General features: G+C 48.8%; 1 protein-coding gene across 6 annotated transcripts in view; it reads left to right on the forward strand.

The window, feature by feature from the left end:
• The window catches only part of FRMPD1 (FERM and PDZ domain containing 1), a 46,225-nt gene that overhangs the window by 21,846 nt on the left and 6,217 nt on the right, over positions 1–18,162 (forward strand). For 4 of the 6 annotated variants that reach the window (XM_052777015.1, XM_052777017.1, XM_052777016.1 and 1 more), the window contains 12 exons: positions 937–1,039; positions 1,428–1,473; positions 3,976–4,083; positions 8,210–8,305; positions 10,749–10,874; positions 12,007–12,126; positions 12,436–12,572; positions 13,792–13,918; positions 14,291–14,410; positions 15,669–15,851; positions 16,290–16,437; positions 17,139–17,954. In XM_052777015.1, coding sequence (XP_052632975.1) covers positions 937–1,039; positions 1,428–1,473; positions 3,976–4,083; positions 8,210–8,305; positions 10,749–10,874; positions 12,007–12,126; positions 12,436–12,572; positions 13,792–13,918; positions 14,291–14,410; positions 15,669–15,851; positions 16,290–16,437; positions 17,139–17,954 — 2,130 coding nt within the window. The remainder of the gene's footprint in view (positions 1–936; positions 1,040–1,427; positions 1,474–3,975; positions 4,084–8,209; positions 8,306–10,748; positions 10,875–12,006; positions 12,127–12,435; positions 12,573–13,791; positions 13,919–14,290; positions 14,411–15,668; positions 15,852–16,289; positions 16,438–17,138; positions 17,955–18,162) is intronic. The other 2 variants (XM_052777020.1, XM_052777021.1) reach the window with 1 other exon arrangement.

The following is an 18,162-nucleotide window of genomic DNA, read 5'->3' on the forward strand; positions in this document are numbered from 1 at the left end:
CTTCTTTTTTGCCTTTCCTGTATGCTACCTGACACCAGGGTCTCCCTTGAGGGACAGGCGGCCGGTGCTAGGTGGGTGCATGGGCAAACCTGTCTGGCACAGAAATTCAATAGTGTGCCTCGGCCAGCAGGCTGGCTGTGGTGGAGCTGGGGGCTGCATGCACGCTCCTCCTTCTCAGACCAGAGGTCCACCTGCTTCTTAGCCCCTTGGATCCTGCGGCTGCTACTCTCCTGGAAAGCAAAGCTCAGATACCATCTTCTTCCCTTGTGGTGGGTCCTCCCAGCAGACGGCGTGGTTGCGGAGACCTTCTCCGTGCTCCCCAGGGTTGCAGAGGGGACTCACCATGCTGGGAATCCACGCCACGTCTCCCAAGGACAGCTGCAGCACCTTGGTCTGCATGGCAGCGTGCCGGGAGTGCCAAGCCCTGGCTTGTGCGCTGTATATCCTCAACTGCTGGGATGTAACCCGCTGGGTGCAGACCCCTCAGAGAGGGAATGCTGTGCCTTAGCAGCTAACCGGAGGCCTCTGCGGGCTTGCAGGGCAGGTGAAGGGCAAGCCTAGCCCGCAGTCCTCCGGTGGTTTTGCGAGACCCTGTGAGCCCTCCTGCTGCACCCCAGGAAGGCGGTTGTCCGAGGACCGTGTGTTGGGCTGTGACGAGGGAGAAGACACGCACAGGAGTGATTTTTCCGTGGTGCGGGAGCAGCTTGTGGGGCCAGAGGATGGCCCCGGGCGAGGCGGCACGGACACAGGCAGTGGTAGCCCAGCTGGCATCGGCACCCCGCATCCTTCGGCCCCTTTTTATTTTGCCATCCAGAGGCAGCTGCTGAGACAAAGGGGGTGCCGGGTGGGAAGAGCAGCTCGCAGTGAGCGTCCCTGGTGGGAGGAGGTCTGCCGGCACGGTGCTGTCGTGACTAACAACGTGCCGGTTGCCCGCAGGGAGCACCGCTGAAGGGAAGCTGCAGCCGGGCGACCAGCTCCTCCTGATAAACTCTACGGCAGTGGACGACATGTCTGTCAAACGAGCAGCTGATATCATCAGGTGTGGTCCCGCATGGCCTGCGGGGATGAGGTGGCAGAGGGCTGCGAGGAGAGGCGCGGGGTCAAACCAAGGGTCCCAAAGGTGCATGGCTGCGTGGGGCTGGCCCCCACGGAGGAGGACGACCTTGCTGCGCTCGGTGGGGGCCTGCCCCGCGGGGACGAGTCCGCCCCGCGGCTGAAGGGCACAGCAGCCCAGGAGAGCGGGGTTTGCCCCGCTTTCTTCTGCCGTGTCGGCGCTGGGCGGGCTGTGCCCTGCCTGGCTGAGACCCCTTCCCTCACAGGGGGAGGTGGAGGGGCCGAAGGCCGTCGCTGGTGCCGCCTGCTGCGACGCTGGGGAGGAATGGCGCGGGCGGCTGCTGACCCTGGCTGACTGCGTGTCTCTGTTACAGGGAGGCCGGCGACGAGCTCGTCCTAACCATCCTGCGCTGCACGTCGGTAAATGGCCTTTCTTCAGCACTCTCGGCACTCCCAGCACCACTGCCCCAGATGGCCGTGGCCGGCAGGGTGGCCCGCAGGGGCGGTGGGGCGGCTGGGCTGGCACGCAGGACGCGAGGGCCTGGCTGAAGCCGTGAGGGGGAGCTGCAAGGGTCCTCTGCTTTCACGCACGCCCTTTTGAGGAGATTTTTGGGGAGAATCGGTGGTAACTCCTCACAGCTCTCCTCTGGGTTCAGAGCCTGCCACACGGAGAGGCTCGCTGGGTGGTTTGAGCCCATGGTCCCTGGAGCTGGAGGCTCCATCAGGAGCTGTGAGGGTCCATCAGGAGCTGTGAGGGTCCATCAGGCTCCACAGGGGCCAGGAGGCCACGATGACTGGAATGCAGGCAGGTCTCCTCAGCAAGCTGCGGCCAGCCCACCAAGAACAGCCTGGAGTGCTCCCCACGTGCTGGGGCTGTTGGGGCCATGGGGACCCCCCCTGGACATGGTGCCAAGGCTGCAGGCCCAGCATCTGCCCTAGGTGCTCCTTGGAAGCTCTTAAGGTTTTCCTTTCTGAGTGCTGGAAAAACGTATCCCTTTTTCTCCAGGCTCCGTCTGGTTAAGGGCTGGGACCTGGGTGTGGATCACGCTTTGGGAACAGAAGCAAAGTTTTAGTACGAAACTTTGGTGCTGATTGCCCATTCCTGTAGCATAAAATTCCCCAGAAGGCATGTACTGCCAGCATGATGTGTTTATCCACTTGGATTTCAGTGTGTATAAAAGCTGAGCTGCAAAGCAAGGACAAAATTGGGTTTGTGTGCTTTTTGGCTTCTTGTGATGTATGAAAGTGGCCTGAGGGGGATTTCCCCACAGCCCCCCACCCTGGAAAGCACTTTGGGAGTGTTTTTCGTTTGTTGGGAAGTTTTTTTTATTTTGATTTATTCTTAGAAACAAGAATGATGATTCCTTCAGAAGAGTTACTGGAGTTCTCAGGCTTAAGGTCATGAGGTTTCTTGGCCATTCAGTAACGGTACATTAAAGAGAAAATCTCTTAAATATATTTTTCCTGCCCAAAGTTTCCCAGGTGTTGGCATTCAACGTATGTGCACAAAGCCAAAGTAACCAGAAAGACTTTAAGCAAAGCCACTGAACAGTAGCTTCCTTCTTGTTAATCTGATCTCCCTTGCCTAGTACATTGGCTGTCAATCTTGCCAGTGCTTGATTGGGCTCTGGAGATCAAGGAAAAAATGAGAGTTAGTTATGCAAGACCTGAATGCCTGCCAAAAGGGGAAAAATGCAATGGCTTTTCAGAGAGAAAAGGATTTGGAAAACCCTTCACGGGATTTGGAACATCCTTCACAGGCCTTCATGCATCGTTGAGAAGCAAATGGGGCACGAACCCATTTTTGTTTTTTCCTTTGCAGGTCACTTTAAGGACACCTCCAAATACAGCCAAGGCTGATCTTGGGTTTGGGGTTGGCTCTTGCCCCACTCTGAAGGCAGCTGTGCTTAGAGCTGAGAGGTAACGCCTCCCATCAACAGATACCAGACCCTCTGCCGGGGCTGCTCTGGCCACACTAAAAGGGATGTGGGAGGCCTTGGCCCTCCTCAGGACAGTTGCGGGGCGTGATGCTCCATACAGCCCGGCAGACTCTGGGAGGGCTTGCTGCCTGGGCACAGACTCCAGCCTGCCCCCTGTCCTCCATCCTTGCCAAATGTCCTCGGGGCAAGATGGGATGTGGCAGGTTGGGAGGCACCTGCGCCTCTGGCAAGAGTGTAGGACTTGCTCTACCTCGAAGTTGTGTAGGGAGGATAGAGGGATACTGCTCTGTTCTTCTTAGGGAATATCATGCTCTACAAGAGCAGGACATTTGGGCACGAGAACTCAGTGGTTCCTAGGCTCATGTGGTGTCTTGTGAGCTTGGTAGGACCCTGTCACGGTGAAGGCATGGTTATGCAATGAAGTCAAGTTGGCAGTTTTGTGAAACGTTTGCAATAGGAGAGTATGCTCTAGAAACCCCAGCTGAGCTGGGAAGTGCTGCGTACACAGCTGTGTTCTTGTGATACACTGACAGGGGGGTTTGTCCATCACTGCAAGGCACTCTGCATGTGTTGGTTTATGGTACTGTGTAGCCCCACTACAAGCCAGCTGGTGGTAGATTAACAGTTGTTCTGCAGGATCCTGGCTTCATTGCAGGAGTTGGGGACATGCCTAAACAGAGTAACTGGTTAAAGTGCAGTGAAATTAGGAGTGTGTACAGCATGTGTTGGATGTGTGTCCACTTGTTGGACAGCTGGGTTTGGGTTGAGAAGGCAGCAACAGCCCAGGTAGGTCAAAAAGGCCTGTAGCAAACCTGGAGGCTGAGAGAGTCCCAACAGCACCTGTTCCTGTAAGTGCGGGCAGCGTGGTGTGAGCAGCTTCAGCACGGGCTGTTATTGCACCCCTGCCTGTACTGTGGGCCTCTGCCTCTTGTATGCAACTGCAACAGGCTGAGCTGCCAACCGAGTCCTGTTATCTTTTCAGGGCGGGCCTAAGTCATCGTTTCTTACTGCAGAGAAGAGGGCAAGGCTAAAAACAAATCCCGTGAAAGTACGGTTTGCGGAGGAAGTGCTGGTGAATGGACACACACAGGTCAGTGGGGCATGGCTGCAGCCGGGCGCTGTGGGCACTGCATGCTGGGAAGAAATGACTCTCTCCTGTGGACAGATGCTGGGCTGGGTTAGCATGGCTAGGACCTACAGAGTGGCTGCATCCTCACTGTCCTAGTCTGCCCTGGATATGCATCCAGGCATCTGGTCCCAACTTGTTTCCTAGGCTCACTGGTGATCGGGGGGAAGCGCTGGCATCTCCAGAGGGTTTTATCTTTGATTTACTGACTTAGACTAATGGAAAATACCTGCATGTACTACTTTTGTCCTTTTACCATCAGGTAAACTTTAAACCAGCATTACACAGCTGTGGGATGTAGTAGTCATCTCCTGAGGTGCTAATCTCTCCATAGTAAACCTAGACTTAAGTTTGGGCATGACACTAACCTAGCCCTAAAGATGATGGGTGAATCCTACTGTCCATGCCAGGGTTATTTGCTGCCAAAGCAGCTTGGGTATCTCTTCCTGGCCTTCAGCAGTGTTCAGGTAGCATTGTGTTCAGAGAGTTTGGTACTGGTGACTTAGCTGTTAAATTTGACGCAAGTTCTCTAGCTGATAGGGTGACAGCTGGTTGTGTTTCATATCCTTGCAGAGGGTTTCCACAGAGCATTCACAGCTGCCTCCATAATAGACAGTCTGTAAGCTGAGCCAAGCTGTTCTTACGTGAAACAAGATCACAGTTTAATGGAGGAATGCTGTGAATTTATCACAGGGTTTCTAGCACTGATGACAAATGAGCTGGGTAGATATGGGTCTGCCAGAAAAGGACAAGCAGTGAGAACACTTGTAGCTTCCCTGAAGTGCGAACAGCTCTTAAATGTTTCCTTTTTCTTCCTGCATAATTTACTAAGCTCAGTGTGGTTGGGATGGACTGGGGTCAGTTGGGAGTCTTTTACTCTGTCGAGTTTTCCTTTTTCCCTTTGGAATGAAAAATTTCAGTGGTCAAAATCCCCCCGACCTGTCCTCTACTCATTAGTGCTGTTCAGTTGTTGATGTCTGACCAAATCTTGCTTCTTTGCACTTTGCAGTGATGATAAACCAGCCACTAGGCCCTTTTCTTCTTCTCTTCTAGGCTGTCTCTTGTTTCCCATCTCTGGTGGTAGGGAGCTTTCCTGACCCAGCTCAGGCAGAGCTTTCCCTGTGGCAGGCATCTCCTCTTTCCTTCTGCACCAGGGCAGAGGTGCAGCCAGAGGTGCCATGGATGTCACCAGCCTATTAGACAAGCACAGTGCAAATGCTTTGGCACCTGTGCCTGACTCCAGGCTTATCAGTATTCCTTCTTCTTCTCTGGCCTGCTCTCCAGAGAAAGAGAGGGTCAGGTGTCACTGCTGACATGTTTGCCAGTAAGTCTCTCTAGACTCAGGGATCCTTTCCTTCCTGCCGAGTTGTTGCCAGATGTGCTGGAGCTGCTAAAAGGCTCATCTCTGCTCTACCAAGGGCTGTGTTCACATCCCTCAGATCTTAATGACAGGTCTGCATGGGATCCTGCCTGAGCATTACGGCAGCTGGGCCACCCTTCCTGACACAGAAGCCAGGTACTGGACACCTCATGTGGTTGGGAGACGTGACACACAGGCCACAGAGCTCACAAGGCAGGGAATAGGGAAGAGGAGGATATGCTCTGGAAGTGGTCCCAGGCAGAGGTGACTGAGAGGCCTTGGGCAAGGCTGGTTGTGTGATACAGCCAGACTTGAAAATGCCAGCAGTCTCTGCTTTTTCTTATAGCTGGAGGTTCACACTAGTATCTCCTTGGGAGCTTCCATGGAGCTGTTTCAGCCAGAGGCTGGGCACTGGTGTTGCAGTGCATGGAGGTCTCATATCTGTGCCATTCACTTACTGATTGCAAGGTAGGTTTTGAGAGGTCCAAAGGCGGACTTCTGGAGGGGATGCTGTACTCTGCACTTAGTACAAAGCCTCTATCAATATTCTGCCAAACTACGTTAATCATACCTTTGCGAGTGCAGAGAAGGGACACAATTAATATATAGTTTGCCATTCATTTAATGAGAACATAAAGGTAAGAGAAATTCATTCGGGTGTTGAGGTCCCACTGGTGTTAGCTTCCCTTATCACCAGTTGCATACAGACCCTGTTTTGAGCAGTAAAATATTAGCACAAAGGAAGAGCAAATAAATTTGTTGCATATTTATGACTTCTTTCTGGAAAAGCACTATTCACCATAGAAAGCAGCTGCTCTGCTTGAGTGTTTTAGAGCTGCTCTTCTTTCATCGGATTGATGTATTAAGACAGCCAAAATGGGCATTACGCCCTGGAAAACTGCAAAGCCTCCTGTTTCAGTAAATGTACTACTCTTGTCATCTTAATGGAGCATTGCTAAATGATCTTTGTGGCAACTGTAAGGAACCCAGAGGCTGCCTTCTGCAGTTGAAACCTGAAATTCCAGTTTGGGAACATAAATTGTTAATAAGCCTCAATGCTATCCAGCCTCCATTTTCTGTTGTGAACTTCTTATGGGTTTCCATATAACTGAATGATATGCAAAAGACAGGTCCCTCAGGATCCTCAGGCCAGCATCAGTCTGTGTATTATTAGAAGCCGTGGGCCTAGCTGTAACATGGAGTAAATCAACCTTGCACCAGACAAAACAGGAGGGGTACAACTACTTAAGCCACAGCAGAAGCTTTCAGAATTAATTCACAGTGGTCTGTTAGAGCCTGCATAAAAGGAGAGAAATCTCATCTGGGTGTTCTGGCCAGCTCATTGCATCTGACTAGGAGAGTGGTGATACTTAACTTGTATATGACTTTCTATATATAGATTTCAAGTTCTGCTGTGTGCAGGCTGTACAAGGCCCCATTCATATGATAACCTGCGCCTGCAGGAGCTACCAGAGAAAATGTGCAGTTGGTGTAAACCAACATTGCTTTTCTGAAATTGATGGAGGACCCAAAGCCTGTCAAAGATGTGATGTGTTTGTGCTACTTAGCACAAAGGAGTTAGAGCCTGGGCTCAGGAATAGTGGCAATGTTCACTCTTTTTTCTCAGTGATGACTGTAGGCAGCTTGAACCCCACAAAGCAGGGAGTGGAGAAACAAGGAACAAGATTCAGAAGTGTTTGTTATGGTAGTACTTCCAGGGTATATGGGCTCTCTATTAAGAGGGACCAAGGTTCTGAGATTTATAAGGTGTTGCACAGCAAATGAAACAGGGGAGATCATCTTAGAAATGCCGTTCTCAACCTTAAGACTGTCATGACAAGTAGATAAACTCTAAGATTGGAGAAACACGCTGGCCCAAGAACGTAAGAAAAAAAATGCTGAATGGGAAGTCGAATGGTGGAGGAGTAAACCTCAGCACTGAACAACAAGAAGAATAAGGCTGAAAAGAAGGAAGGTGCAAATGAGCTCTACTAAAGGAGTAAGGTGGAAGGCTGAAAGGTGTAGCTCGAGACAGCCCCAGAGGACAGAGGCCAAGTTCCCAAACCCTTCTCAGAGCACCCAATGGAGGTGCTTTTGCTATGGGAGTCATTGCCTTGTCTAATGCATTTGAGACGTATCTCAGCAAACTCTGGTGACATCACCTCCTGTTTGGGAAGCCCCAGAGTCACATATTTTAGGGGAATGCTCAATAAAAGTACCACTGCATGTTTAGCTGAATCCTACAGCCTTCCCATGGTGTGCAAGATCTATTCATGGTAGCATGGAGGGTTTGAGTAGCTCTTGAAATCATGGCTGCTGCATGTGGGAAAGTGTCGGTGTGGGGGTTAGTGCTGCCTGGTGCTCGGTAATGGGAAGATGTCTTTTCCAGCAGACACACTTCACTGCTTTTCTGGTAATGAGCAGGGAGGATGGCTCTCAGCTTTCAGTACCTGCCAGATCTTCTGTGCCATGTGGGAACTGAACAGTGGGCATAACTGGGCCACATGCCAGTCTTCCACTGGCTGGAGTTTATGGTAAAGGCATTTGTTATGCTCTCTTTCCCTTCTGTGACAGAAGCATAATCAGGGAATAAAGCTTGGTGCCGCAGAAGAGGATTGCAGAAGCAGAGAAAGATTTTCATTTATACCAGGATGTGCTGTGTCAGGCAGAGCAGCCTAGTGCCCAGAGGCTTAATGTCCAACGATTAGTGCTGTTGCTTTTGTTCTGCAGGGAAATTCTCTTCTTTGTATGCCCAACGTTCTCAAGGTGTACTTGGAAAATGGACAGACGAAGGCTTTCAGGTTTGAGATGAGCACTACTGTGAAGGTAACGATGCTTGTTTGTCTGTCTTCATTCCCACCACCTGAATTCAATCCAGTAGCAAACGTGCATGCAGTGGAACTTGCAACCTCTTGGTTGTTTTGGCCAGCTAGTGGGAACTGGATTGCCAACTGATGTTGAGCATGTGGATTTTCCATGTCCTTCCTACAGAGGAGGTGTTGCTTTGGTTCATCTCTGTTTTCTTCTCAGCAGCCGGTTTTCACAGAACTTGTGGAAACTTGGTGATGAGATCACTACAGCTTCGTGAAGTGTGATTGAAGTAGGGCAAGAGGGCAGGTTGGTGGGGGACTGGCAGATCAGCATCTGTCTGCACAAACGTTGCTTTCCTTGGAAACCACATGGCAGAATACAGAGGAGGTTGTTTAATGTAGCAGTGACAACGTGCATCACTGAGAGGGAGAACAAGACTTCCTGGCTTGGGACCTGGACAGCGGAGTCCAGGTTTGGATATCATGTGAACTCAGCAAGTGCAACTGTGCCAGTTGTTACTTAAAGTGCCTGTCCATGTTCCAGCCTCATTTCTGCACTGGTGAAAATGTTTCCCTGTGGAGGCATGAAAACTGATTAACCCCTTGAGATGGAAAAGCAGTAGCACCTCCCTAGGATCACTTGTGCTTGGAGGCATTATAGACAAGTTACCATCATTCTCATCATACAAGGTGCTGCTCTCCAGAGCCATTAATCTAGCACTTCCCATAATTGCCATGTTTAGATGTAGGCTTACAAACTTTTCAGTTTTTCTAGCCTGATCTTTAGAGCTGCTCAGTATTTATGTTGGAGTTAATAAGATTTGCCTGTGCACAGTGATTGGAGGCCATAATTTCTTTAAAGGATATATGAAGTCCTGCAGCAGTGCAGTTACTGTGGAAAAGATGCATGACAGACAGACATTCTGGAGTTATCAGGCTGAAAAAATATTAAGGGGAAAAGCAAGGAGATTTTATTTATAATGCACTGAAAGTGTTCCTCAAAAAGGAGTTTATTGTCTAGTTCATCCAAACTTCACAAAACTGTTGTGGTCTCTCATGCAAGTAAGTCTCTGCAAGTCTTGTGACTTGCAGATCAGGGAAAAAGAAAATGATGAAATAAAGCAAGGAGGTAGTAAGGAAAGGGGAGATGAGTTGTAAAGAGAGATTTGAATACCCACCTGCAAGGGATTAACTTCTAAAAGATGGATTAGCTAGCTCTTCATGTTTGACTTGAGTTGCTCACCTCTGACCTGGAACAAATTTTTCCCTGCTGGAGTTGAGTGCAACCCTTAACCAGCATCCTCACAGAAACACTCAAATGGGTAAAAAGCCTCCTAAGTTAGCTGTTTTCAAAAGTTCCTGTTGTTTGAGAGATCCTTGCTTAAAAGTGAGATGAGTCAAACATTTATGCTTACTTCAAGAGGGTTGAGTGAGTCAAAGGAGTTGTCTTTCCATTTGTACTGTCAAGGCTTTTTTTTTTTTCTGTTTGCCAAAAATAAACCTAGCTATTTCCATGACACTTAGTATTCCAACAGAATTCTCCATACAACTGAAACATCAGTTTCTGTCAAATTTGGTAAGATTTTCACAGTTATGCTCTCAAATTCTTGTTTATTGGTGGGGAGAAGTGTTTTTCACCAGTTCTTTCTAGTTTCTTCAAAAAGTGTCATAGAGTTCTAGAAAGCTAGAATGGGTAACAGCAAACATTTGGATCAAGGGTGACAGAAAGTGTTCCAACACCACCAAACTAAAAACTGTAAGGCCAAAACTTTCAGCATGAAGCAGCCCAGGACATGCAACTCTAGGAAATGGATTTGATGCCCATTAAACCTTGAAGTTTGCATCTTCCTGCACTCTTACCACAGCAAGCTGCAGTTTCCCTACCATTTCCTGATCTACTGAAATGTGTTGTCCCCCCTTTATCTGTGCTTCCCCTGCAGTTCCCTTGGCTCCCTTCTGTACCAGCTGGCTGGCATCAGTGGACATGGGTGGCTCTGACCACTGTCCTGCCGACTGCCTGGCTGGCATATTCTTTTATTGCTCAGATGTCCAGCTGGGATAGCACAGCAGCTAACTGCCAAGCTTGTGCTTGGTGTCCCGAAGAGGTTGCCATCTCCTGTACCTCCACTTCTGATGAACTTGCAGGTTTTCTCTAACCTTGAGACCTCTGTGGTCTGTCTAGGTCAATGTGTTCAGAAGCTGTCACTGAAGAGGGAAAGGCAGTACATCATATAGGCACTGGTTTCCTGTGAAACAGCACTAAAAAGTTCATTCTGTGTTGCAGCACCAAGCATGTTCTTGGCTGCAGAGAATTTTGTGTCTGGCCACCGCCCTTTCAGTGCTGTCCCACACGGCTGCCAGCGGCAGGCTAGAATCATCCACATTCATGCGGTGTGCTAGCAGTGCTCAGCAACTGTGTCTAAATTCTGTTTGACCATCTATGTGCCTTCCCTTCCCAGGACATTGTTCTCACCTTGAAGGAGAAGCTCTCCATCCGGAGCATCGCACACTTTGCCCTCGCTCTAGAGGAGCAGTACAACATGGCAAAGATCCACTTGCTGCATGAGGAGGAGCTCATTGAGCAGGTGAGAAGAGCCCCTCACATGCCCCTGCAGACATGCTGGGGTGGGGCACCAGCACCAATGAATTGTGGCCAGGGAGGTGCAGGGAGAGCTTAGCTCTGCAGGTGTCACAACAGGGAGTGAGCTGGGCCCCATCTTCAGAGATGCTGTCCTCTTCTCTCTGCCTGTCGCATGTGTTACCACTGCATTAATCAGAGCCCCTGGAGAAGTGGTGCTTTCAGAAGTGTCTTGCTCCATTTAGAGAGCCCACAGAGCAATACCCATGGGCTGTTATTGCTTGAACCGTGTAGAGCAATCGCACATGAGCATGCTTTTTGCCACCTGATATCTACAGATGACTATTTGAGACCATCTTAAAATAGCTGCATACCCAGCTATTTACAGTTCCCTAGGTAGTTAAAGAGTTAACCCAGCCAGGTGCCACTTTGATTAAATTCTAAATCAAAAGTTGTGTCCTGCAAACATGAGGTTAGCTCTGTTAGTAATTCTGTTGCTCTGCTAGTAATTCTCGATTAATCTAATTTGTGAGAATGTGCCTACCTGGGAGTCTTATCTCCATGCTGTTGACTTGTTGGTGATCCACTGTGATGCAGAGAGCTTCAATAGCTAACACCATCCAACCACTGACCACATGTGCCTGAGAATTTCTGCTTTGTTTCACTTGGTGAGCTTGTATGGGATTCACCCAGAATAAAATATGCTAATGTACAACCCAGGGGTCTTAACATTGTACTGACATTATGATGATGATCCAAGTGTCTGTTTAGGGCTGCTGTATCTTATGACTGAACTTAAAAGCAGAGAAGTTTGCCCCTTCCTCTGCCTTGAAGCCTCTGTCCTGGTAATACTGCAAGTATATGAGATCAACGGATATTTATCAAAGTTTTGCTGTCAAAGGACTTCCAAGCTACCACAGGGAGAAGGAAAAACCAGAAGAAGAATCAAAGATAAAATTACAAACACTAGCAATGTCTCCTTGTATTTGCTAAGGACAATGGTTAATCTGCAGCCATCCCACTTGGCAGTAGCTTTAGATGATTTCTGTGAGTTCGTACAAGCCAGAGGCCTACTATGCATTCATGAAGGGGGGGGACTACAGCAGTAGTTGTGGCATGATGCTGTTTGTCTGTTGCAGGTGGTCCAAAAAAGAGAATCTCACGACTACCGGTGCCTCTTCAGAGTTTGCTTTGTCCCAAAGGATCCCTTAGACCTCCTGCAGGAAGACCCAATAGCCTTCGAATATCTCTACCTGCAGGTGAAATCGAGGCATTCCATGCTTCAGGATCTCTTCTCACCCAATTCTCATTCCTGCTTTAAACCAAAGCATACTTCAGGCCAGTTCAATTACATGAACGCGAAATGCAGAGCACTTAAGAACAGAGCATTTGGATTCATTTTGCCTTAAATTCTTAAATCAGCTTATATGCTTGGCTTTTTACCAGAATGAGATTGAAATGAGCTGGGTGACTCCCTTTATTTGACACACAGTAGTCATATCAGAGGTCTTATCCTGATGACTTCTTGACCTCCCATCATCATGCTAACTCAGCTCTGTTTGTTCCAGAGCTGCAGTGATGTGCTTCAGGAAAGATTTGCCGTGGAAATGAAATGCAGTGTGGCATTACGCCTGGCTGCTCTGCACATACAGGAGAGGATCTATGCTTGTGCTCAGCCACAGAAAGTATCCTTGAAATACATTGAGTAAGTTCACAGATTTCTGTGTTATGTTGTGACTAAGCCTGGCAAAATAAGGAGCCAACTAAAAGTGGCATCAGCTCTATGTTTGCCCAGTCTTTAGGTCTGGATAGAAGGCTGTCTCTGACCCAAAGAGCCTGCAGTCTCCTAGTTGTGCCAGTCATTGTAGGGCAAGGTGGCTTCACAAGCCTCCCTGTCTTTAACTTGCTGAGCTGCCTGAATGATATGGACAGTATAACATCTGGGCACATCCCTAAGCAGAGGGAGGTTCTGATCTGTAGCTAGAGCAGGGACATGAAATTGCAAATCTCTCACATAGTTATGGTTACTGAGGCTGCTCCTGCCAGTATACTAAGATTTGCATGCAGTAGTTGAGTACTCTGCACAGCCAGCACTTTACATCTCTTAATCCACCACAACTATATCAGAAATATCTAATTTCAGTATAAGTGATAGGTCCTGTGAAGTAATGGGATATGCAAAAAAAATCCTGAAAAATGCTTTTGCAAGCAGCAGGTGTGTTGTGCTGTATGTCAGTGCACCTCCCCTAAAGAACAACCCTGCTTTAAGAACTTGTGATGAGCCAATCATTAAATAACAGATATTTGTGTGGTAACTGCACCACTCAGGCTCTGCCAGCCCATGCAAGCACCACTGGTTCCTTGTGTACAGCCAGACATACCCAACCATGTGCAGTTAGTGGAGAGTGAGAGGCAACTACAGGCAACTGCAGCATTCTTAATTCCTGGATATTTAATGCTTGGGCTGAATAAACTCTTCAGCAGAACAGAAGGCCCACATTTTTGGGCCTAGGGAACTGGAGATGTTAAAAAGTAGTAATCCTGTAACCAAAGTAAAGTGAATGTAAAGACAGAATCTTCATCCTCTGGATGGCAAGGACAGATTTGGACCATTATGCTGACTAAGCTTGTAGATTGTCTCCTGTATAACTATGTAAAAACATGTATTCTGCATGGAAGTGTGTGTTCGTCCAACCCTATCTCCTGACCCAGTAGCAGATGCAAACAGAAGTGAATTTGAGTGAGGCAGTCATGTTGCATGAGCCATCTGGACATGTTACAGCACCCTGTAACACCAGCACCTGGACTGGCACGGTGCCTTTGCCCTTCTCTGCCTCTGGCCAGCTGCCCTTCTGTGCATTCCTGTGTTGCTGGCGGACAGCACAGCTGGGACCCCCTTTGCTCCCTTCCCATCTTTCTGGCAGGAAGGACTGGGGAATCGAAAACTTCATCTCACCAACTTTGCTTCGAAACATGAGAGGGAAGGATATCAAGAAAGCTATCAGCTACCACATGAAGCGGAACCAGGTGCTACTGGACCCTCGGCAGAAGGTAGTATGCGTCCCCTGGGTTCAAGGTGCCCCCCAGGATGGCAGCAGCATCTCTCAGGGCCAAAGAGGCAATGTCTTTCCTCCATGAGTCTCCTCTGTATGGGACCACTTGGGGCTTTTCTCCTATCTTTTCCTCTTGTAACTTCCTGTGCTGTGCATGCACCCCAATTTCCCTGCATAGTGTGTTCTGTTGCAGTTTGCTTGTGGGGTTGCCAGATGGCAAATGTGGTAGCGTGGCATGGTCCTGTACAGATCTATTGCCTATCCAGAGCAAGCTAGATGTGTTGGTCAAATACTAAGTCCTGTGTGAAAAGAACATCTTCTGGCCTACAGGCTACCTAGCAAACCTTATTCATGTCATGTTTCTAAACAGTATTTCTTCTCTTGCAAAACGAAGCATATGCTCGCAGCAGTCCAAGTGCGCCTGAGCTACTTGCAAATACTGGGAGACCTGAAGATGTACAATGGGAAAATCTTTAATGCCACCCTGATGGTACGAGTGCTGTTTACTTATGTAATTTGGTTTTGACATACTGTCTTATTGCCTTGCTTTGTGCATCTCTTATGGCAGTGTACTTGGACAATAACTGCAAAGATAGGGCACAAGAAGCTTTTTTAACCCTTTTTCTTTACCAGTGGGTAGATCATGTCTTAAGCAAAGCAAACCTTACCTAAAGCAGAAATGTTTAAATATTTTTCTGAACTGACTGTTGATGTAAGACTAGCAACCTCTTACTGAGTCTCCTTCCCTGTCTTTGCTTTGATGCTCGTAGAAAATGTAGCATTAGCTCTGGTGATGCTGTTTCAGCCAGCTCCGGTCACACCACTTTTCCCTGTTCTGGGACATCATGATAAATATGGGTAAGGCACTCTGCTGGGGTAACTCAGCATAGTTCCATTGAAGTGAATAACATACCAGCCTACACAATAATTATGCATATTTTTTCCAATTGAAACTTGTGGCTCTTGCTCTTCAGACAAGCTCTGTCTACATTTTGTATGTCCTAAAGTACTTAAGAGATCTGGGGAGGTTTCAAAAACTCTTGAAAAGATACTGGCCATGCTTAAACCTTACTGTAAAAGAGAACACTGCTCTTTTCACAAGAGGTTTCTTGGGTTTTTTTTTTTTCTCTGTTCCCACTTGGATCTGTACTGAACTGTGGACCACAAGCTGTTTTGTGCAGAGAGCTGAGCAGTGCAGGTAAGTCTGTACCAGAGGAGGACCTTACTGATGGGTTGCAGTAATGCCTAGGTTTATACTTGTGTGCAAATTGAAGTATTTCTGCCAAATTATGTGGGCATTAATTAATTTTTTTAAGTGTCTGATCCTAACAAAGTGTTGACATTTCTTCCAAAACCAAAAATGCCTTCCTGAAGTTTCTAGCCAGCTCCAGTAGGTCTCACTAGGTCCATCTGGTGCAGCCTGCCAGGTGACACTTCTGATAGCAACCTGCTGCTGACCACCTCTTTGGATCTGCTACATGGCTGGTGCATCTCTGGGGCCACCTGCCTTGAGGGCACAGGGGAACTGGCGGTCCCCAAGCCAGAGAAGAGAATGGCCAGGAGCAGGTGACCTGACAACCTGTAAGTAACGAGGGGCTCCCTTTGCAGCTGGTTGCAGCCCAGCTGTAAAGAGAGTCCAGTGTTAAAAGATACCACACAAAATCGGGTGGCTGAAGAGTCTCTGCCCAGCACAGGTAAATGGGTTCCTGCTCAGATTTTGGCTACAGATTTAACCTCTCCCCCTACAGCTACAGGACAGAGAATCGTACGTTGCCTTGCTGGTGGGTGCCAAGTACGGGGTGAGCCAGATTATCAATAATAAGCTCAACATCATAACAAGTCTGGCAGAGTTTGCAAACATCAGCAGGGTGGAGCTTACGGAGGAGTCTGAAAAAGTGGGCATGGTGAAAATCTACCTGCAGGATCTGAAGGTAAGCAATGCTTTCTTGATGGCCAGCGTGTGGCTGTGTCAGGGCCAGAGAACAAGGGGGGGAGTCATTCACACCACCTATTCTTCTCAAAATCTGACATTTAGCTGGTGGTGTCATCAGTGCAAAAGGCTTAGAACAGAGTGAGAAGGGAAAGCTTGTAGGAAGAATACAAAATGACTGAAGAAAAGTGATTCTTCCTGCGGTCCTCCATCAGTGAGACATATCAAAGAAACAAAAAGCGAGAAAAACAATTTCTCTTCTTTCTCTGTGCCTCATGCAAAAACAGAGTGCTCTGCAATGATGGCAGTATGGGAGAGAGGGAGTGTCTTTTCCATGTGCAGCATGTTCCTGCAGATTGTGGTACAAGCAAAATTTGTTTATTCTAACATTTTTTACTGTTTTCTCCCCCCTGCCCCCTGCCCCCCCCCAAAAAAAAAGCTACTGACTCTCCTGCTGGAATCAAACAGTGCAAAAGATCTTGTCTGCCTCATCATTGGCTATTACAGACTGTTCGTGGATGCAAATGTCTCCATATTTACCTGGGGAGAGAAAAAACAGCAACTGCACCGTGTCTCAGCTGAAGAAGGTTTAAAAAAACCCAGCCATTTTTTTGCCAAGGGGTGGGGAGAAAGTGGGTGGATCCTCCAGCATTAGAGGTGTTATTCCCTCCTGGGAATAGCATCACACTAGAACAGTAGCCCAGGGGTGTGCAGTGGCCAGTTATTAAAACTGTTGGCCTTGGCGCAGGCAGTGCCAGGTTTCCATCAACCCCAGGCATGTCGGGCAGGGGAAGAGCAGCAGTAATTGTCAGCTTTTCCCAAGAAGTGAAGGCTGAGGGCCTGTCGGCGAAATGGCAAACCTGTCACTGAGCACTTGTGCTCTTTTACCACCTTCCTGAACAACTTCCCCTCTGCTGGCATCCGTCAGCGAGGAGAGAGAGGATCTGTTTGCCATGCTGTCCTTTCCCTTGTCAGGATAACTCCAGCCTCATAGGGGTTGCAGACTGAGGCTTTCGGCAACGAGTTAGCGGGCTGCTGTTCTGCAGCTCCCTTGGGTACTGCCCTGCAGTAAAACTAGGCAAAGCAGGCAGGAGGGACCAAGACTCTGCTGACAGGTTATGGCCCTGCAGGTCAGATTGCATCTTCACCTTGTTTGCTGATGAGCAAGTGAGGGCAGAGCTTTCTGGGATTTTTGAGTCCCTGCTGTGCAGACAAGTTCACAACTCTTGTCTGGCTGTTCTTCCTTGCCACCGCAAAGGACAGGCTGATGGATGTGTTTAAATCCCAGGGTACGAATCTCGAACCTGCAGTGACTCTGAAGACTCCTGGGAGCTGGATTCCTCCTCAGAGCATTGCTTGGACACTCCTATAGCATACAGCAGTGCCCATCCTGTGTGCAACAAGGAGGAGCTCGGAGAGCTCCACAGCCTGGAGAAGGATAGAACAAAGCCCCAAGCTGGAGGGAGTGACCAATGTGATGGGGGTGGCAATGCAACAGACAGCACATCTGAGGCTTCAGATTCAGCCAACACCGAGAGTCGAGGATTTAAGACAAGTGACTCCAGTGACTCTATGGATGCACTAGAGGAAGATGAGTTGGAAGCTTGCTCTTCCTCCAGGCCAGAGTTCTTCCACTTCTACACACCAACAGTGCAGGAGATGAGAAGCTCAGACAAGAGCTTCTTCCCCATTAGTGCTGCAGGAGGCTCCAGCAGGGCAGAAAACAGAGACTACTTCTGTTTCTTGCAGGTACCACATGTAGAAGAGCCTGGGTGTGAAGACGGCCCCTCTGAGCAGAGAGGGGAGGATGTTGGTGTGCCCATGCTGGAGACCAAGCTGTCTGAAAGAAACACCATGGGCTATTACAGCCTGTGCTACAGCACATCCCCCGCAGGCAGCGTGGAGAGGAGCAACATCAGTCACAGCCCTCCAAGAAGTCCTTGGAAAGATGGGTCTGCCCAGGAAAAGGCACCATGTGGAACAGAGCAGACAGCAGAGGGGAGCGACCTCATTTTGGAGCCACCCCCGGGCTTTGGTGACACCAGCTCTGAGGAGGAGTTCTATGATGCTGCAGACAGGCTCAGCCCTCCGGATGCCCTGGCAGGTAAAGCCTCACCCACTCACTGCAGGTCACCTTCCCTCCACCCTCTGGGCTAGGGTGTTGCTTGTTTCCTGTGTCAGTCTTCCTGGAGGGATCATCTTTCACCTCTTCATAGTTTTCCTAAGATTTTTGAAGGACCTTTGAACACCCATTCTTCATAAGCCACTCTTCAGCAGAAATACAGTGGATGTGTACACGTGGGTCAGAGCTG

This window comes from Harpia harpyja, chromosome Z (genome assembly GCF_026419915.1).
Source record: "Harpia harpyja isolate bHarHar1 chromosome Z, bHarHar1 primary haplotype, whole genome shotgun sequence".
Lineage (NCBI taxonomy): Eukaryota > Metazoa > Chordata > Aves > Accipitriformes > Accipitridae > Harpia > Harpia harpyja.